This window comes from Apostichopus japonicus, chromosome 17 (assembly GCF_037975245.1).
Source record: "Apostichopus japonicus isolate 1M-3 chromosome 17, ASM3797524v1, whole genome shotgun sequence".
NCBI classification, from domain to species: Eukaryota; Metazoa; Echinodermata; class Holothuroidea; order Aspidochirotida; family Stichopodidae; genus Apostichopus; species Apostichopus japonicus.
This window is the reverse complement of record NC_092577.1, coordinates 23617569-23639854: the sequence shown is the minus strand read 5'-3', so window position 1 is coordinate 23639854 and position 22286 is coordinate 23617569. Positions and strand designations below refer to the sequence as shown.

The 22286-nt window shown below is 37.1% G+C and overlaps 3 protein-coding genes across 5 annotated transcripts; 1 reads left to right on the top strand and 2 right to left on the bottom strand.

Annotated features, from left to right (window-relative positions):
- The first annotated feature begins 474 nt into the window (after positions 1–474).
- On the top strand, positions 475–3610 carry LOC139984921 (uncharacterized). The gene is made up of 3 exons (XM_071999060.1): positions 475–846; positions 1856–1939; positions 2577–3610. The coding sequence occupies exons 1-3, from the start codon at positions 576–578 to the stop codon at positions 3602–3604; spliced, it is 1383 nt and encodes a 460-aa protein (XP_071855161.1). The 5' UTR covers positions 475–575; the 3' UTR covers positions 3605–3610.
- A 146-nt stretch (positions 3611–3756) lies between these two features.
- On the bottom strand, positions 3757–10694 carry LOC139984920 (uncharacterized). 3 transcript variants are annotated; one of them, XM_071999058.1, is made up of 6 exons: positions 10135–10694; positions 7329–9138; positions 6845–7006; positions 6094–6282; positions 5645–5777; positions 3757–5154 (listed from the first exon to the last, which is right to left on the bottom strand). In XM_071999058.1, the coding sequence occupies exons 2-6, from the start codon at positions 9060–9062 to the stop codon at positions 4874–4876; spliced, it is 2499 nt and encodes an 832-aa protein (XP_071855159.1). In that variant the 5' UTR covers positions 9063–9138; positions 10135–10694; the 3' UTR covers positions 3757–4873. The 3 variants fall into 3 exon arrangements, with proteins under 3 accessions (XP_071855159.1, XP_071855160.1, XP_071855158.1); XM_071999059.1 differs by lacking the exon at positions 10135–10694 and having other exon boundaries at positions 7329–7528; positions 8084–9701; XM_071999057.1 differs by lacking the exon at positions 10135–10694 and having other exon boundaries at positions 7329–9705.
- A 2483-nt stretch (positions 10695–13177) lies between these two features.
- LOC139984922 (uncharacterized) lies at positions 13178–21788 on the bottom strand. The gene is made up of 4 exons (XM_071999061.1): positions 21762–21788; positions 16233–16649; positions 14400–14612; positions 13178–14015 (listed from the first exon to the last, which is right to left on the bottom strand). The coding sequence occupies exons 2-4, from the start codon at positions 16647–16649 to the stop codon at positions 13722–13724; spliced, it is 924 nt and encodes a 307-aa protein (XP_071855162.1). The 5' UTR covers positions 21762–21788; the 3' UTR covers positions 13178–13721.
- Between the last annotated feature and the right edge of the window lie 498 nt (positions 21789–22286).

Below are 22286 nucleotides of genomic sequence, written 5' to 3'. Positions count from 1 at the left end.
AAAGATGTTTGCAAGCTGTACAGTGAAAGAAATTACTGGAGCACTAATAGTGCAGTAGCTCATATTACAATGTCTTTGCCACAGATTTTGTATCATTGACTAGGCCACCCTCTTTCTGGTTTTCTTCCTTCTACTGCTACTTGAATACGCTGGAAACAATGTCTTATTTTGTTGGTAAATGTTCATAAATAGTTCTTACATGTTTGTTTGGAAGATGGTCAATTAATTAGAGGGTGGGCTATGTGTCAACAAGTAGGGACTGGACAGGAGATGGTACATTTGATGCATATATGGGTAAGTTTCAGCAGGGAGTTGTTATGGAATGGAGTTCTGTCTTCCAACCTCCTTTGAACTGATGAAGTTGCCGACAAGGCCATACAAATAAAACCCGTCACTGCAGCACAGCAGGTGGACATCGCCTGCAGGCGTAGTTTGCATAACTCGGCAACGTTCGTGACCTCGGGTAACCAGGGAGTTGTAAACAAAAGCCTCATATACACACGCGTACGTACAGCCAGGGATTTGTTGTGGAAACTCCTATACAGACACAGTACTATAAATCTTTACTTACCAAAATGGACGCCAACGAAACACTAGAATCATTAGATTTAACGGAATTCTTCGATTGGGAAGAGTTTGAGACGTTGTCTGAGACCAAGGATGACACCAATAGCGAGACAGTATTTTCGGTTTGCAAGTGTAAACTTCCGTCGACTGAAAATTTGTTTAAGTGCAACCATGAAACTTGCCAAACTATATGGTTTCACACAACATGTATGCTGAAGGCTAGGCTTGTGGACTGCGCACAGAAAACGCTGGAGGAGTGGATTTGTCCCTCTTGCAAAGGTACGAGTAGAAACCAGGCATCGGCAAAGTATTTGTAACTGCTATTGATAAGATCCAGCATGAATCATTCGCCTTTATATCCTAGGCTTATCCTAGGCACAAGTGTCCCATTCTGCCTATTTCCTTGCCTCATTCATTGTTAATGTTACTAAATAAAATCTACTGTACTAGGCCTATACACCACAATACAGTATGTTGTTTGGCGTAGGATGAAATGTTACTTGTTAGTCCTGTTGTTCCTAAATTTAGCGAAATCCGAAGTTAGGCTATGCATTGTTATAGACTAGCCTACTCTTAAAGTGTGTGCGTGGCCTTTTTATTCACTGAGGCCTAGAACCCTGTCAGTTCACTTGGAATTGGAAATATGGTTTCCTTATTGGATAGGCCTACTGCTGTGCCATCGAAAAATCTGTAGAAAACATATGTTACAAGACAGTTAATTGTGTAGCATGGTAGGCTTGTATTTTAACCGTGCTCTGCTGCAAATAGTTTTGGTTGCCCGCTTTGTCCTTGCTTTGTTAAAATTTAGTCATATTTGAAGGTGTAACAATAACAAACCATTACTATATATAACAAAAGTTAAGCTCCTAACTGAAGTTGTCAATATGACAGTGTAGACTAGGGACCGATCCAAGTTCCAGTCTCAGGATCTCCTATTGCTAGAGCAATAAGGATGCTATTCTCACTGTCAAAAATAACTGCTTTTCATCCTAACCTTAGCATTACACGATCCCAAAAATAGCACAATACTTATCTCACCTCCAAGTAGTGAAACCTATTTATTTTACTGTGTTATCTATACATCTGCTCTACATCATGGTTATTGACAGTTAAGCCTTAGTGTGGTATTTATTGAACTTCCAAAAAGGTTTTCTAAGCCAACATACTGTATACATGAGGTACAGGTTTCCTAGTTATATATCAATGAGAAATTTTCATCAATGTTACATTCAGTTGGAAAATGGACTCTTTAAAAATCTATTTATCTTTCATTTAATTTTTCTTGTAGAAACTTCTTCTCAAACATCAGAGAGGACTGGAATAGAGAGTGGACCCTCACATGAAGCCACATCTGGCCCTACCACCAACTTAAGTTTAAATTTCTTTGTTGAAGTTTCCAAACTTTACATATTGGTGGAGTTCAGAAGCAGGAAGTAACTTTTAAGAATGATTTGAAGGAATATTGATATTCTTTGGTGGATGCGTATGGAGAGGTAACAAGGTAGCATTTGGACACTCACCTGTTAACAAAATATCTGGGGGTGGAATATAACTTCCTTTGAAGAATATTTGTTTTATTATTTACATCATTTTTATTATCATACGTTAAGAAATTATTTGAAGCAATATCCATAGGTCACAACGTCCAGCACGGAATATAGAGTGATGTAATTTCTTTGATTCTATTATGAAATTAGAAGCTCAATTTTAAGTGAATCATTGTTCTCTACAATTGTTGCTATAATGAGGCATATATCTTGATTATTGATATTTTAGCTAATATCACCCGACCCATAAGGAGGAAGTTCTACTTAGACCCCAAGGACTAACAAATGGATACTCGTGAATATGAATTCTCTTTCAAAGTTGAAACATGCTGCAGAATCATTTGTTTTTTTTTAAAGGGATGGAAAATAATCCTCACCAGTTACAAGACATGTAATTTATGACTGGTGTTTCTTTAAAAATAGCCTGTTCCTTGAAAACTGTCATAACTCTTTCATTTACAGGAATGCAGTATCCAGCAAAGACCTTTAGGAAGGCTGATGCTTCAGTGCTTGCGATGGATTTTTTTGAAGCTGCCATCAATAACATTTTTGAAGACGACCTCTTCAAACTGAAGACCCCACTAACATCAAGTGTCGTACAATTAGCAAGAAGAGTGATGCCTCATACAAAAGATGAAAAATTTGGCAAGTTTGCTGCAGAAACAGTAGAACAGTTATGGTCCATAACCAAGAACATAAGAGGGACCACATTTTCTGATAAAGTGAAGAGCGAAATGTGGCATGATTTCCACAAGTATAGGTCTATGGATAAAACATTAAGAAGATGGCAGAAAGTACTGAATGAGGTGGATATTGAAAGGGAAGCAGAAGAAGTATTCTTTCTACAGCATGCCCTGGAAAAGATGTTTTCCTCCCTCTTAGCAACCTTGCTGGAAAGTGACATGCCAGCAACAACCTTAGACGTGACCCCTGAAGCAATGACTCAGACAGAGGACCAGGCATTGCGGTACTGTGCTGGTTATGTACCATATAAATTAATAAAAAAATACAATAAAATGCAAAGCAATGAGGTTGCTGCTCAATATGTCAAAATCTTATCTAAGTGGTGTCAGGATGAAAGCCCAGCTGCAGACTCATTTCTTGCTTATTCAAATGAGTGGATTGAAATACAGACTAGAGGCGGCTTATTTCTAGTCAATGATAGTGTATTTATTTTCTTCAAATGTATGGAAGAAATTGTAAGGACAACTGTACAAACTAAAAATATTGTGAGCTTACAAGATGTTAACCTGCAAGATTTATTAATTAAAAAAATGGAAGGTAATCAGCAACTGTTGTCTACATGGAGTGCTGTTTGTGACATTCTTTCTCAGGAAGCTAGTTCTCTGCTTCGTTGTGAGGTTATTAAATGTTTTATCAAAATGAGATGTGAATCCTTTATGAAAGTATATATAAATATAAATAAGCAAATAACAGACAAAATATCCCAAAAATCTGACAAAGGACTTAGAAAAAGTTTAGGGATGTGAAGATACCATTGATATGAATAGCCCTAGAGCATGAAGGGAGGCAGGATGGGTGCATAATGCTTAACATTTTACATCAAGTTGTGTTTGTCAAGCTGAAACTTACACTACAAAGAGTTAAACCCCTACTGATAATTTAACACTCTATTTTGAAGGTTTACCCCTCTTTTTAAGATTAAGTATGTGGTTTTAATTGTCAAGGTCTGATAAAAAGGGACAAGAGGGGGTGGGGGGAGGCAGGGTCTTAGGTTAACAAACCTTGGGGATAACTAACCCATAGTTCATCTATTCCATATAATGTAAATATATTCTTTTAATTTATTTCCCTCTTTGTAAAGTTTTTGTACAAGTTTTAAGTTAACAATGAAGACTTGACAACATAATCACATTCTTGTTTGGTGTACTTTCTTTTCATTTAACCACTTAATGCTCTAGTTCAAAGCCAGCATGGAGCATGCATTGGTATCACTGTTAGATGCATTCACTATTAACACTTTTAACTATTAACACACAATGAAAATATAGCAACAAATATATCAGAGACCCCCCCCCCCCTCTACCCCAATTATGATCGTCAGTAGTCATAACAAAAAATACTTAGTCCTATAGCAACGCTTTGTTACGGTTACCCTTCATGGGATTAATAGGCATTTCAAATGTAATGAAGTATACTTCACAAGAAGGTTCACTTACAATATCAGTTACAATTTGGATCTTAAATATTGATATATTGAATTATTGATACTCAATGCAAAAAATTGACAGACTAGGTGGAAGTCATGCCATTCACCTGATTTCAATGCATTAGATCATGACAGCTGGACATTTTTTCTTCAAAGAAAGTGCATTAGAACATATTTAAGTCTAGTGCCATCAAGCAGTAAATAAATAAAATCATAAAATAATGGAACTTATCAGAGCCCCCCCCCAAAAAAAATATATGATTGACAGTAGTCATAACAAAAATACTTAGTCCCATAGCAACGCTTGGCTACAGTTAACCCTTTCACATAACATGGGTTTAACAGGCATTTCAAATGTAATGAAGTATACTACACAAGAAGGTTCACTTACAATATCAGTTACAATTTGGATCTTAAATATTGATGTATTGAATTATTGATACTCAATGCAAAAAATTGCAAATGTATATAACTTTTAATGAATTTCTCACCTCAAAATGAAAATGTATATATTTTTTTTTCTCTCGCTGCTTATCATGCCCTCACCCCCCTCCCCCTCCCCCTGTGAACCCAATTCATCATACCAAAGTTAGCGCTTTTTTTTGGGCAAGGGCTCATCACTTATATCCTTTGAGGGCTGCTCACGGCGAACATTGGCTCTCCTGGATGCTGCAGCATGACTACCTGCAGCGATATTTTTCATCAAGTGATGGCCAAATTGTTCAGCTGATGGATTGTCATGATGACCACCAGCTGACCGTTGTTTGGAAAAAAATTCTTCCACAGGATCCTGGTTAAGTTTGTCGCTGAGGAAGAAGTTGACTCCATCCATGGCCAGAAGAAGCTTTGTAATCTCAGTGAAAGAGTGAACTGTAAAAAGGACAGAGAAAACAAATTGAAGTGAATATTCATAGACATTACATAGTCTTTCAAGATTTATTAAATCTATGTAGGATCTTAAAGAGCAAATAAACATAATTTCTGGCACCTCTGATAAAAAAATGAGGATTAGGGTGGAAGCTTGACAAGTCTGCCTGATTTGAAGAGTTTTGATGTAGGTACGCATATATGTTAAGGTCACTTCTCCATTCTCAACAACAATTCTATAGACACACATGTCATATTTGGACTTCAAACATGGATATATATTTTGTACATGAGTTTATCCCTACTACTGTACTGAAACAATTTCACATATTTTTCATTTGTGTCTTTTTTACATCAAGAAGTTGTGACAGCAGTTGTTTGATTGCAAAGATTTATGTTAGAATTGAATTACAAATAGTTATAAAGTCATTAAAGAATATTTCACAATATGTAACGATTAACATAAAGAAACAATAAATAAGACAAAACATACCTGCTATGTGACATCCAGCCAATGTGGGTACACTAAGATGCAATGCCTGCTTTTGCTTCGGTGTTAACCCTGGAAGGTGCTCACCTTCTTCAGTCCACTCTTTCAAGAAACCCAAAAATTCTTCTGTAAGCCACTGTTTGAAAACAAGAAAAATTCATGAGACATTGTGGTGGTAAAAGTGTAGTTTGTTATTCTCCATTTTAAAGCTTAAGAAGAAGGTTTTTTAGAGATACAAGCATATTTTTTTTTCTCTTTGAATACCATTCATACGTGTGCTTTACAGTACTTTACAATTGGTTATGTAAATTGCAAGTAGGACAATATAGGTGTATGCTGTATTACCTTTGCAATAAGACATTTTTACTTTGACACACTAATTAGTGTCTTTATCACACATATCATGCACATGTGAAGTAAACTATGAGAGATTGAATGTTTCAAGTACTGACCACAAGTCTTTCATCATCAACAGATGTGTATGGTTTGATGTCTGTATTCTTCTTTTTCAGCCACAGTGATGTAGAGCCAACATTAAGGCAGTCCAAAAACTTGTTGACCATCAAAATAAATTTGATGGTCGATGAATACACTAAACTGTCCTTCAATTGTAGAGCATTGGCCACTGTCTTGGACATCACCTGCAATGGACAAAGTAACCAAATTTGTGCTGAAATCAATTCTTAACAAAAGTAACATTTTGTCATAAAATATTGTAGTAGGTTTTTAAATATATCCATACTGCATGTCAGGAACTTCTTTAGTTTCATGTTAGACTAGTTTCTTGGTTGTCATTTCTTTGCAAAATCACAAACCACTAACAATTGTTGCAGCTAATTAAATCAGAAGGTAATCATTCATGACAAATTCCTGCCTTCTCTAGTGTCCTTTACTGAGAATTTCTTTGGTAACCATTACATTACAGCACAAGTGTTCAAACAGTAAAACACTGTAAGGTGCACAACCTTGCCTTCTACTGTTATCCACTGTAATAAATTGCATAATCCCTGTAGTGTGGTACTGAATACTGATGACATATCCAAATTTGTATAGTTTTTTTCTTCTCCGTAAAAAAATGCAACACTAATTCTACAGTAGTGTTATTGACGGTCCCACCATAGAGACTGAAGGGACTCTTCAAGAAACAAAGTATTCAACAAGTACTGTTTTTACTGATAACTGAAGGTATAATATAAAACATACCTGAGCAGCTAAGCTGACCTTCATTTGCAAACCCGGGTTCAAATGGAGGTGCTCATATGAGAGCTTCGGGAGGAGGACCAAACCAGGCGTTTGTCTTTTGCGCCCTTTATCCCATTCCTGAAGCTGCAGAAGGTGGATCCATTGGATTGGCTTTCCATTATACTGAGCATGAGGGGTAAAAAGAAAGAAAAGAACAGTAAATATTTACTGAGAGGCAAATAAAAAGTACTTTACTGGAGGTCTTTACTCTTCCAGTTCTTATCAGACATTCTTGTTAAACATGCAAGATGACTGAATGTCCCAATGAGGTAAATTTCCTCCAAGGTGGTTATAGAAATAGAAATTTTGACCAATAAAGTACTTTACATTCTTATACCATTTCTCCTTATACAAAATGTATACACATACACATATAACTTTCACTGAATAACCCTACTTCAATTTTTTTATTTTATTAAACTTGACAATAAAAACAGTCATTTACCACAAGATTTCTTGTCTTCCGGTTCCAATTGGAATTTTCAAAATTGTTCCGAAGTGTCTTCAATAAATGTGGTGCGTCGGAATTAAAATATATGTACTGGTTCTCTTCATAAACATTTTTCGTCTTGTAATGAGGAGTAAGTGGTGAAGAGGAGCTTCCTGACAAAATCTCATACAGCTTTCTGTTGCAGCTTGCACCATCTGAAGTCAAACAGAGAACTGTAAGTCCTAGCAGCTTGAGGGCTTTAATGCAATTCATTGCCATCTCATACAGCTGATGGCCTGGTGCACTGTTAGTGAAAAAAAAAGCCACCGGAAACTTAATGCTTGAAGTTAAGCCTCTAACCATGAAGAGAAGCACATGCGAGGCCACATTTGGGATTTCAGATTTTGATTCAGTGCATCTGGCTTCAAAACGTTCCATGTCTTTACTGACATCTCCAACATCAATAAATCCCACTAACTTGCCATTTGTTTTGGAAAAAACAAGTCCTGCCTTAATTTTCATTTCATCAAAAATCAAGTTTACAAGCTTTTGATGAGGTTCAAGAGAGCTCAGCTTCAAACTGTCGAAAAACCTCTGTAGCAAACCAACATTAAGTCCAGATGATGGCGGTGTAAAATGTGTGTACATATGAAGAGTACTTGGATGAGGGAGAATGAGAAATCCAGAATCTCTAAGGATGTCATATGCAGATGATGATTTTGAATGCAATGCAATTGCCCACTTGATTATTGCTGGATGCCATCTCATACCTTTGGAGGATTTGCTTTGCAATGCCTTTTTTTGCTGCTCCCAAAGTAGGGCACAATGTGTGTTAGCTGGTAAAATAGACTCCAATTCCTTTTCATTGCATTTGATAACTTTCAGGAGTTCTTCAGAATCAATAGTCACACTTTCCTTTTCAACCAGATCCCTAATGGTGCTCTTCAACCTTTCTTGTCTGTTCCTTGATAGTTGGATCTCTGTCTGTAAATGACTGACTTTGTTGATAAGTTCTGGTTTTGACAAGAGAATGGTTTTGGTTTTCTTCTTTTGTCCTCTTTGCTGATGTATTATCAGCTTTTGATGTAAATTTGCCCTATAGAATTTACAAACAGCACAGCACTTACTGATGGCTCGGTTGGACTGCTGTACATCCTCATTTGAAATTATCAGATGGCATTTATTATGGCGTATTGTTAGTTTGCCTTCTAACTGGTCCCCTGTTCGAAGAGTTTCTACCTGAGCCACAGTCTGACCAACAGTTCCTTTCAATCCTTCTTCACGGTAAGCCTCAGCTAAAGTGTCAAAATCATGGTTTCCCACACAGATTTCTGAATCCAAAATTTCAGTGATGGCTTTAAATGGACTACTGTGGGATAAGTTTACAACTTTTCCAAGAATGAAGGCAGTGACTGAGTTATCACCAATTATAATTCTCTTCAAAACTACTTCTCCTAGGTCATGCATTACTACTGCAATCACTTTGCCATCTTTCGACATCCATGACAGAAATCCTGTCTCTCTACAAAAATCTAAAAGTATTTTCTTGTCCAAATGATTGGTTGTACAAATGGCGCAATTGTCCTCTGAATGTTCGGAGAATTTATGAAGCTGTACATTAGAAGTACACTGTTCGTTTTTCTTTGACTTTCTGGATGCAGTCTTACAGCGTGATAGTTTCCTTCGACAAGTGTCACAAATGGAACTAGGATGGACACCTGGAATGTCTTGATTAATGTCCACTTGCATAAATTTTAAAATATCCTTCCCATAAATTTCTTTCTGAAAATATGTAGAACCTTCCCTTTGCTTTGCTCCACATAATCTGCACAAGGATTTCAAAATACACATATGAAATGCCATAACAAAATTTCACAAAACACACATCTTTAAAGCAATTCCAATGTTGATAATAACAGACCCACTTGCAATGTGTATCCATTCCACTCATGCAGCTGTTTTTTTATAGTGACTGAAGCATTGTGAGAAGAGATTGCTGCTTGCAATGCCTGGATCCTGTTTAACATCTTTGACCACATTATTTGGCCAGTGTTAACAACTTCTGCACAAAATACAATACCTGCCCTATGTACAATGCAATTAGGACCATTGTTGAGCTTGAATAGCAGCATCTTCTTACCACAACATCCTGCTTCAAACTGAAAAATACTTAAGCTGTTGATTCTTGATAAAAAACAATTGATTTTTTGATAAACAGAAGGCTGTTTCCTTCAACTGGACAATGCATTTGAACTTCACACAGAGCTTCTTACTGAGTGACTTCCTGAATATGGAGGCATGGAAGTCAGTACCTTTTCTAAGACTATACTAGGATTTACGAGCTCAAACTTATACAGATATATATATATTTTTTAAACTCAAATTGGGTTACAACTTCAAGCAAGGAGTTGTGATGGAACAACTCCCTGCTTCAATATTGTTTTGCTTGGTTGAATGCTTACATGAACCCATCTTAATATTCAAATTAAGAATGACTTACAGTATTTATGATGTTACTAAAACTTAGCCAAGCTGGTATAATTACAAAATCTGTATCTTATTGAGGTAATATTTGAACAAATTCCAGCCGATTCAATTAATAAACTCAACTCATTAAGTTGTAACAGAGTTAACAGTTTTGTACTTGGGCATGAAAGGGATTAAGCATATATTATATTTTTTATAGACTATTGATAGGAGGTTTTAGTAGCTAAGTTTCGTGGGTATTGCAAACAATGTAGGTTGGGTTTTCGAAGGATACATTTCTCAAGAAAACAACAATGTATGAGTGGACAGGACTCCAAACTCATTTAAAGTTTACCTTTTTATTTCATGCAGTAGTTCATACACTGTGTGTTTCTCTGCAAATCAGAGGTTATTGGTAATCCTAGGTGTATAGCACACCCCCTAATTTTTCCATCCCATGATTTCATGCATCCCATCATTTGCCCTGTGGACACCTGGTAAGAAGGCCAACGTAACCTGCAAATATGTATCATTTCAACATGACAGTTCCCATGATAAAGTGCCTGAGGAACACTAAAGATAGATCAAATTTTTGTATGATAAATTGCATACAGGCTGGATTTAGACTTATTCCTTAAGTCTGCTAAAATCACCAAGAACAAATAAGTTGACTTATTTGTTTGGTATGAAATATTCTTTTTGCCTAGTGTATAGGAAAGCTTTATGTTCATGCTATGTACACATGCATCAACATTTATTTGGATTTGTTGAAGGATGAAATGCTGCTACATACAAAGAAAGGTGCCATTTGCAGGTCTGTAAATATTTTTAAACTGTGGTGAATAAAATTTATTTGGAGTGGACAGAGTGAAAATAATCTACAAAATTTTGACAAGTCATTACCTGTAGCCTGAGAAATATCATTCAGAAGCATTGGGCAAACAATCATGACATATGGTAAACCATGCAAAGGAGAGAGAGCCGCAAAATACGTCTACTCTCTCCAAATCACACACTGAAGCTAATCCTCAATTATACAATCTCAAGTAGTTCCGTAGTGAAGTGTAATGGGGAAGTAGAATCACTCTCATTGCTCACTTGCACGACTAATAGACCAAAATATTATAGGGACTATCTGCAGGCCTAATCTTAAGTATTCAGAATACAGTAGGCTATTTATTTGGCTAATTTTATGTAGGTTAGAGCTATTTGTATAAATCTAGCATAAGGATAGACCTTGCTACGTTTCCACTTAGCCTAAGTCTTGACTTGGTAACCAAGCAGTAACCCGTTCTCTCGATTGAAACTTTCCGGGTTATAATACCCGGTAAAATCACTAAATTTCCAAAAACAACGAATGAAATGTTGTTAAAACTTAAAATTGACAACTAACGTTAGTCATGGGCTTACCACATTACCACTAGTAATACCACAGTTTATAATTGCATCGTGAAACCATGGGCGGCGATCCGTATTTCCGAGTGGGGGGATATGACCTTGTTGACTATCTAAGCGTAGCGCCACCATGAGTTGGCGCGAAGCGTACAAGAAAATTTTGGGATTTACAAACCCTCTAGATGGCCGGAAACGGCACTTACCGAGGTTTCCAAGCGGCATATACCCAACTTTAAAATAGGGATATCATATCCGAAATATCTCATAATCAGGATCCAAAATACTTTTTTTTTAATTTTGGGTGTTATTTTGGGAAACTTGCCCCTGTCAATCTTGTTTCAGGCGCTACGTTAGAATGTTCGAGATCTCTTTTATATTATTCGATGAAGAAAATGGCCTAATGCAGGCTATTATAGGCCTATACACATGCAATACACAATTACACATAGTTACATTCCTAGGTACCGATTGCTAGGGCATCCAGGTGAAACGTGTATTAATCATTACCCTGGTAACATGAAATTCTCAGCTGTTCGAGGGAACATGTACAGTACGTGTGTAGGCCTACTATAGGGCCTATATGAATCATCGAGGTACCTGTAAATGAATCTGGGGAAACTATCACACAGTAAATACGCGCGAACGCGCGTACCATGCATGGAGGGTCATGTGATATGTTCCAGGGCGGTACTAATATTTTACTCTCCCCTTTACGCATGATGATTTCACCCAACGAGTACGTAAATGTGTATGCGTGCTTAGAGCAGCAGACGACACCCGTTACCTAGCAGTAACCGTGCCTGTAGCCTAACGTGATAGCTATATTCCGGCTGAGCAGCATTAGGCTCTGTTCCATGGAGAATTCCGTGGTTGCACTGAACTAAACTTTTCCCCACAGCACCAAACGCTCACCCTTGAAATACAATTCAGACATCCACATTTCCCGCTGCAAGCCCAATGTATCTGTACTTGTTCTGTGCCAGCATGTCTAACGTTAGCATATTAGCACTATTTCGTAGGCCTGAAGTACCAGTACATTCTTACGCCGTTACTTCCCATGTTCGATCCGTCTTGGTGCAAATCTTTCACGAAGTCACTAACACTATTTTCGAACTGCTACAGAGTAATATCAGTTTGGTACCACCTGGAACACATCACATGACCCTCCATGCATGGTACGCGCGCCCAATTGACATGAATCCTCCAGATTCATTTAACTCGTTGATATGAATACTATGAGGGTGCATATATGTACTATATCAATACCGTGGGCGCAATAATACATTTTGTTGTTATAGACCCAATGAAGCCTACAGTCAACTATTCTTGCTTTATAAAGACGCTTTATTTGAAAAGATCGCACTGCGTTTATGGTAGGAGAGAAATGAAGCTAAAAAAGAGCCGTACATTCACGATGATGCATAAATGTAGGCATGAAAATATTATTATCCTGGCATTTGGTGGGGGGGATATGGTGTATTACATCCCCTCCACCCATTTTCATGGGGGGATATATCCCCCCATCCCCCCAGGATCGCCGCCCATGCGTGAAACCGATTCCTACACTAAATAGTCTATACTGGTTTCGCCGTTATTGCCAACAAATGGCGCCAAAATTTTAACAATCGTTTAATTACCATGGTAACGGACGTCGAAATGAATATTTTGACATCAAACTATCCATTTTTTCTCCAAATTGGCAGTGAGTGCCACAACTTTGCGATCCAATTTTGGGGAGGTAAGAGATTAATGAACACTACACTATAGTAAAAAATCGCCGAAACGATGCGCAAATTGACTAAAAAGTCCCTTCTTTCTAGCCTAAATTTCCCAGTATTCCGTACGATTTACGACAAAACAATGAAGAATAATTTGGCATAACTTACCGAAAAAAAATCGGCCGAATTTCGGGTTTCCACGAAAAAAAAGGTAACTGTTTCTTCTTCAACTGCACATAAGTTTCGGCCATGACACCAAAGAGAATAACTACTGCGCATGCGGTAAGTATCAGGGAAAGCCCCATGAAGTAATCGGCTAGATACGGTCAAACGATAGAGGGCGTTTTGAACAAGTCTCCTGAGTCGGCAACTTCATATGGTTCAAAGGAAATCTGATCGCTCTCTGGGGAGGCCTGACCTTCGTGTTTAGTCATAGGGTTAACATAGGCTGCGTAGTGTATCCTGAGGTGGTTTTAAGGACATGGTGATAAAATCACTGAAGACAGAACTCCATTCCATAACAACTCCCTGGTTTCAGGGTTAAGGAAAGGACAATATAGGGAACTTGCAAACCTAATTGTATAGCAAAACGTATTTGAGATAACAAATACTGGACAGCCCTTTTACACGACTTGCTAAATTCGGGTGGGTTGTAAGCGAGGCGGTCAATTTGAAATACACAACTGTAGTGACTCAACACCAGGGTTATATAAATTTCAGACACACATGCGGTATTTGCTTCCAACATACAGAAACTGTTTATAACTTGACTACAAATTAATGTCATATGGAAAGAAGGTGAAGAAGTGCATGTTAATTTGAGAAACATTTACTGCTTTTTCAGTGCTGTTGAGGATGAAGGATTGCTGGTTGAGGATGTTGAAGTCAATGAAAAACTTTCAATATCTGAGCCTCTCACTGAAAAGACGAACTGCTCTTCACTGATATCTTCTAAGGTTTTTTCAACTGTTTTACCCTTCAGCAGTGCTTCAGTTTTAGGTGGTGACAACGTATACTGTGCCAATGCACCATCGTCCGTGAAAATGGTGATCAACAGGCTGTCATTTTGTTCCTCAATGCCGACTATACCTCCTTTTTTTGTTGATGGCGGTAGCACATGGATCTGCAAGAATTAGATAAAGTAGAAAAGAAATCTTATTTGCTCATGAGGTACATTGCTGATAATTCATTGTTAGTTGAGCAGACTGACCATACAACACAGTATTTATGTAATAACGTTAAAGCTTGTCCTTTCATAAATATGCAGAGATGTGTTGGCATTTGAAACACAATATCAAAGAAGAACGGAAACTTTCAGTTATTGAGGTAAATGTCATCTGTCAACACATTAAAGATGTTAATTTATATCTTGAAAATAGGAATTGCCTAGCCCAGTAACTTAGGGCCATATATCATTGATTCCTGTAATTATTATTATATTCATACCTGTATTGAAGCCTTAAACCTAACTATGATTTTGTACCTGAAATGATGAACTTAGACTTACGGTTACGGTTGTATCAGTCGTGGTTGACAGAGCCAGTTTTCTTAAGTATTTGTCATTTCGGGGAGACACGTGTGATATAGTGATTTTGTCACCAGTCTTTGCAGGAGAATGACTGGCTTTATTCCAGAGGGTGACAGGAAATGTTGTTTCATCCTGCTTTATTATGTTTGTGACTTCTTGTGCTGCTTGGCCGACAACGTGAGTTGCTTCATCCTGAAAATGAAATGTAAAAGTTTATCATTCTATGTTTCTGAGAAAAGGTAAGTAGCCTTTGTTGGCTGCTGGGTATAAAAGAATCATTTCAAGTGATCATAAAATGGCTGTTAAGTCCATATACATGACACTGGACTACAAATATGTGGTGATGATTCACTAGTCTGGCAAAATCTAGACAACGTTCGTTAAAGGTGATGAGGAGAAGCATTTTAAGTGATTTCATAAAACGGCCTATATATTGAACTTGATTTTCCTCAATGTACCACTGCCATAGTACTTGTACTATGTGACAAACCCTCAACAATGTAACATGTAATGTTTTGGTTTTTTGCATAATGTTAGTAGTAAATTGGGGGAGGAACAATACTTTATACTTTTCATGGAATTATGGGGCCATTGTTATCAACCTTGCGGTTATCGGGCTTCTAATCTCACCAGGTTATGCGACAGTGCGATTTTGTTTCATTGTATTGAAATTGTAAGCCCTCGAATATTGTTTGAATACTTTAACAGTAAAGATTGAAGATGATATCCTTAGGCTGTTATAGATTTCCTATTGGATGTAGCGCATATATTATGCAAATTATCCTAAATGATTCTTGGTGACCTTTAAGTGACTTGTTCTGTATGCATGTTTACTATACATGTTTGTAAGAAGTGTCAAGTGAATTCAGCAGAAATAACCTGATGATTTCTAAGCGTCCTCCAAAATTGTTTGCACTAAATGTTTACTATAGCATGCAAGTTTAAACTTTATCTTCTTATATATCTCCAAATACTGCACTTAGTTGAATATTGCATAAATTAGACAAATTAGAATGAATTACCACAGTCTGCTACTCATTTAAAAAAAAAAACATGATGTTGTCCTTCCAAATTTCTTCAACATAGCTCCTATGGTTCAAGATATATGGTGTTCACACAAATACGCATGCACACGTGTATACACATTCTGTAATGTAATGGTCACTAAGTCTCTTGTGAACATAGTTCAGGCAAGACAGTATAAGTGTACAGTATTGCTAAGTTCGGAACACTGCAAAGTTCCAACATCCTCATTTTTATAACATTTCAGGGAGGAGTATGTAATAAAACTGCTAAATGAATTTGATGTACGGTCACACCATTTTACGATCTTTCCACAAAATGTGACATTTGAAGAACATTCTCCTCGGGTACTGAACATTGTGTTAACTTGAATGGAATAACGCAAAACTCTTTTCGAAATGAACACTTTTACCAATCAACGACATTTTACTGTGAAAATATGAAACATATATATGAATTTAAGGTAATAATAGAGCAGTCTATAATATTCCATGCCTATGAACTTTTAGCGGCCACTTTAGTAGGCCGTTCAAACTTAGCAACATTCGGACATTGCCAACTTAGCTAATGTTTCCTTTACAAAAAGTACAATATTTTCTGCAAATATTTGCCGACTTTTTTTTAAACCCCCACAATAATTGATGTCTACCAAGCTGATCAATAAAGGGTGAATTTTGTTTCATTCATACAGGTATTTCTTCATGAGTTGAAAATGCCCTCTTATTCTCTTATGTCTCCAAACTTCGCGAGTCTATCATATTATAAGTTTATAAAATATGTTGTTTTTACCTGAACTACTTCACCACAGACAGTCAACAAAGGGGCCGCTATGCCGGATGGTGAAAGAGAAATATCTTTCAGTGCCACAACTGCAGGTGGAGGAGGAGTCACCAGGCACTTTGCTTGCTCCAAATTACTTGGTTGTATATCCTTCAGTGGAGTTGTGGGTATGACTTGTGTAGTTTTGTTCACAATCAGACATGACCTTCCCTTCTGAAAGTTCCGCAATAGGACACTTTTGTTTTTTTGTAATTTAGGAACAAGATTCTTTTCGTAACAGATCGCTTTAATGTCACCGGTGGGATCTGCAAGTCCAATTAGAACATTGTTGTCTTGTTCCTTAGCATCTACCACAAGGACTCTTATTGCTTTTGGGTATGGTCCGTAAGAATGAGGGGCCTCCGAAATGGATGATATTGTTTCCATCTGTGAAGACAATTTCAATAAAAATTGATAAGTTTTAGAAATCATTTAAAGTAAGTGTATTAAAGATAGACTGTCAATGAATATGATAATTGATGAAAGAAATTTGCTGTTTTTATTTAGGGGTTGTGTGGGATGAAGGAGTAACATTGTTGAAGTTATTTGTTATATATAATAAATTACAGATATTCATGTTTTCAAAGTTATAGTGTTTTGAAAAATTCAAGAGGAAAGAATTAAGAAGTAATTTTTTTTAACACTAGGGATGCTGGTCTCAACTTCAGCTTTCCTACATTGTCCCTAATTTCAGATATATATTCTCATAGTGATGTAACTTGCCTCTGACTATTTACCTTTTGTTTGCTCAAATATCTCTTTGTCTCAAATAAGCTGCAAGTATAGTCACTATGGGATGACAAGCATATTCCACGATGCAAGATCCCTTGCCCATCACCTATTTATTTCAGTCTCCTAACTGGCCCTTTTGTCTACCAGACAAGAGAGACTATCCTGTATGACAATTATAAGAAATTGCTAGTATAGAGTGAGTATATGTACAGTTTGTTCTGTATGAAAGTGGATTGACAGTAATTGTTCACAATTAAATGAAGTTCTTGGAGTTTTTAGTTGTATAGTGATCACCTAGGACTTAGGTACACATATTTTGGTTTAACTTGTTGTGTTTTCATGGAGGTTTAGCAAAGAAATCCAACTTGCTTTGTGATCACTGTAATAGCTCTCAAGGACTCCACTACCAATTGTTTTACTTGTAGGAATGTTTGTGTACATATGATCTACGCATGAGTTATAATCTGTTGTAGGAGTGAGTATGATTTGTTTGTATTTGAATGTTCTTGTGAATAAAGAGAGAAGGCTGTTTTTGTCTGGCGTGTTTTGGAGTACATCAACATTGAAATCACCAGCAATCAATGTTTGTTGTGAATGATCTATGTGACTTAAAAAGTTAGTCAATGCATCATGGAATTGTTGCATGGGAACCTTTTTAGACCTGTAAATTACTGCAATTTTAATAGTTCCAGCACATGTGTCTTTGGTTGTCAGGGAGATTTCAATATTATTTGTATTCAGTGTATGTTCAGTCAGTGTTGTGATATTATTGTTAGTGTAGATTACAGTGCCATATGGGGAGTTTGAGACAGGAGCATGAGATGGGATGTTTTTGAATAGTGTAAATCCTTCAATGAACAGTTCATCATTTGTTACTGCTTCTGATAGATGGCATTCAGTGAAAAGTACAATATCAGCAGATGTGATTGTGCTGTCATGAATTATGTCAGAAATGTGTCTCTTCAGTGATCTTACATTTTGATGAATGATGGTGGTGCTGTCTGTACTTTCAAATGCATGGCTGCATATTTTCAATGATCGTGTGGAACGAAGGTTTTCTACTTCCTTGACTACATTTCGATCGACATTAATTTTCTCAGGATTAAGATCAAGAATGTGTAATCCATTTATGGAAGTCACTCTACTTAATGCAATATAGTGGATGTGACATTGTGATCTACCACCTGACATATCAACAACTATCTCTTTCATTGTATCTCCTTGACATCTATGGACTGTCTTTGCAGTTGCAGGTCTAAGGGGAAATAACTTCTGCATTTTTGTTGCGACCAATCCTGAACTGTCGACTACTTCTTGATATTGGTGTCCATGTTGAAGCAAGCTTTGAATGATACAGCTCTCTTTTAGAGTGTCGACATGCCTTACCTACACTAATGTCATCGAATTGTACCCATATAGTGTGAATGTTCTGATCATGTACATTCTCTATATACTTGATAATACCAGTAGCACCATTAATCATTCCATCTTCAACTGAAACATTGAGACAGAGGTCAATTCGTTGGTCAATGCCCAATGATAGTTCAGTGAATAATCCTATTGTCTTTTGAGGGTTGTTCGGTATGCAAGTCACTATTTTCTGTTTGACTGTGTTTGGGACATCACCTACGACAATGTCTTGAGATCTAATTGTGAGCTTTAGAGTGTCTAGTTTTGAAAAACTTCATCATTGTGTGCATTCACTCTTGGGTTTGTCTGATAAACATGTGTAACATTTGATGGAACATTGTCGGCTGTAATCTGTGTAGTTTTTAGCAGCCTCAAATCATGATCTGTTTGTATATTTTCTCTTAGTCGGTTCAAAAGTTGAGCAAAACTCTGGTCATATTTTTGTCCCATGATTTCAGTTAGTTCAAAGGCCATAAAATGATCTCTCCATAAATTAGATGCAAGTGGACCATAATCATGAGTTAGATCATTAAATACCCATCCATCAAACACTGGCTTGAGTTGAAAGAGATCACCAACAGCAATAATGCTAACACCTCCAAATATTTTCTTGCTACCCATAATTTGTTGCAGTCTTTTATCTATGTATGTAAACATTCCATTACCAACGATAGATATTTCATCAATGAAAATGATTTTCAAATTTCGGAACTTCATTCGAAGTGAGTTTAATTTGTCTGATGCTAATGCCTTGTAATGAAATCCTTGACTAGGTGGAATGAGTAGAGCACTGTGAATGGTACTGCCTTTAATACTGTAAGCTGCTTTGCCTGTTGGTGCCATTAGAAGAATGTCAGTATCATCTGGATCACTTCCAGGCTGGCTAGAATAGTATTTCAAAAGTGCATTGTACAGAGCTTTCAATACTTGAGATTTTCCTACACCAGCTCCGCCAGTGAGAAATGTGTACAGTGGTTCTTGTTTTGTTTTGCACCAATGCAGTACATAGTAGAAGAAGTCTTTCTGCTTTTTATTGAGGCTGCGTACTAGAGTTCTGTATTCAGAATCAGGCAAGCGAGGTTTTTGCAATTCTTGTATGTTTGCACTATTGACTGCAATTCCAATGTCTTGTCCAATATCATACAATTCAGGTGATTCATTGGAAGGGATTTTCACTTGTTGTTTATCCTTTTCATCTTGATGAGCCTTTTCCATATGTTCTGTATTTGGTGCAATCTCATCATACATCTCAGGGTGTTCTTCATTTTCAATATCATCAATTGCCTGGTCAATGATATCTCCACTGTGGTTATATTCTGCTTCCTTGTCTTTAATCTTGGATTCAACCTGAAGGTATCGTTCTTGGTACGTATCACATGACTCCATGATATTATTCTCAGATCTCCAAGGAAAAAACAACATCAGTTGCTCTCTGTAGTACTTTTCTGCATCATTTTCCTTGTTAAACCGAACATATTTGATGATCTTGGCTATGTTTCTTTTTCTAAAGTTTAATGCACCAACAGTATAGCATTTGACCTCACCAGTATCCTGCATATCATGGTCATCAGCATTATCATGTGATTCATAGTCATGGGTAGTGCTGTCTTTGTTCAATTTGATAGAAGGGTCATCATCATTTTCATCTAATTCATAATCATTGTTAGTGCTCTCATTGCTCTTGTTGTCACTAGTGATATCGAACCAAACTGCAAAGTCTGCAAGGCAATAATGTTGTAGTGCTTTAGGTCGGGCAGCATACTTCCTGATAAGTCCCATACATTCAATATCTGTAGAGTTATCTGGCAACTGTTGAATATATTCCAATGGTTTGATCAGGATTGTTCGATCTTCTAATGGTGAGGTATTTATAAACACAAAGTGCCTGGAGGCTTTTCTGAGTGACATTTGTAATACCAAGTACACTGCTTCTTGAGCACTCATTTCAACATGATTAAGGAATTTTTTTCCAATGTGTCGTACTTGCTGTTTGATGTCCATGTTCCCTTCTCTTGCTTCTGTTGTTGCACGCTGCATAAGGTTACTCATACCTCTTTGTCCTTTTCTAATGTCAGATACAATGTACATGGCACATGCATATGGGTCCAGCACATATTGAATATCCATATTAGCTCTCCAAGTTTCTAGCAAGACTTTATTGTAACCATTAATTCTGACTTCAGATGGTGATCTTTTAAGAAAGATTTTGTCTCATGTTATGGATGAACGTATAGCAAGAATGTAATCTCTTTCTGTGCTTTCCAACTTTGTCAACATATCTTCAAATGTGTCAGTAATGTCTTCAGCAAGTTTCAAATCATCCAAGTAAGCCTTTATGCACTTGTACAATTCTGTAGTTTTGTCATTGCCTTTAACTTCCAATGGTGTTAGAATCATGGTTGTAGGCATTGGTGGGATAGGAAACCCAAAGCGGCAAACACCTTGTCTCTTTTTCCTGCATGTCTTTGCATGGCTGTGAGATTGCAAGTTAACAGTTTGGTTGACTGTGTCAGGTATGTTACATGTGACATATTGATCAATAAAATCTGCTACTTCTGTAGGAGCTGCATTTTCATATAAAGGTGCATCTTTGACCCAAACTAGCATGTGAATGTGTGGGGAACCTCTCTGTTGGAACTGAACTCTGTAGAAATGATCAATGATTTCACCAGTTGGATGATATGAACTATACAGGAAATTATTCAAGAACCTACGAAACATGTAATCAAAGTGACGTGCACATGTGACAGGGTCACTCTGGATAAGGTCAGATTTCTCATTCCAATTCATGTTTAAGAGTTCTTCATCTGTGAAATGTTTGTTTTTGACTGTTCTTCCAAGGATTTTGAGTAGGTGAAGCCACCTTGCTTCAGCAGCAGAGAATGACAGAAACCATGTTGGGATTCCAAGTTGTCGAATCATTGGAAATAGTTCTTTCTTGGACCTTTCCCAATAGGGAGGGGATCCTCGTAATGTTCGGAATACTCTAAATCCTTCATCTAGGGTCAAGATTTGCTTGATACTCTCATTTGTTTTGAAATGTTGAGCAGTTAATTTCTTCCCTTGTGATTTTTTCTTTCGCATACTAAGTGTTACTTTCTGCTGTATTTGGCTGATTTGTAATTTTTTGATTTTGTAGAATATGTTTTGGACAGATTTGGCAAATCTTCTATCTTTGTGACGCAGTTCCCACTTACATATTGTGCTGTAATGTACCTTAACTTTGTTGTCACTTCTTGGCTGTCCACAAAATAATGTTGGAAATGCAAGTCTTGAAATAAGCCCATAGGTCTATTTCCTTCACCTGGTGCTACGCAATAAGCAAGTTGGCTTTGTTCCTGAAATTCTGGTACTCACCCACAGTTGTTTTCCTTTCCAGGTAAAAAAATATCTTAATCCACTTTGTTCTCTCGCCTCGCGTCTTTCCCCAGCTTCCCCAGAAATCAGCTCTCCGCCATATGCAAGTAAGGGTTCCCCGTGTAAAACATTTTTAGTTGTAAAAACTGCTCGACCTATCAGCAAATAGGAAGTTGGTATTATTCAGAAATTAATAGAAAGTATAAATCAATGCAACAATGCCTGAGAAATTCTATAGTCAATCTTTTACACCTGAGGTTGATAAAATGGGTGGATGATATGTAGACAAGCATTTCAATAAGGGTTGGGGATGTTGCAATCCAAATTACATAAATGAAGGTAAGTTTTCCAGTGAGAAAAAGAGATAGCATGGGGACCACCCATAAAAAAACATGACCTCTCTGCAATTATTTAATGATTTTTACACATGTATAGTCACAATAGATCCAACAATGTGCAGCACTTCACATACCTTTTTCTGGTAGTAACTTCACCATAAACCCAGGAGGATCTGCTTGTAGAGGT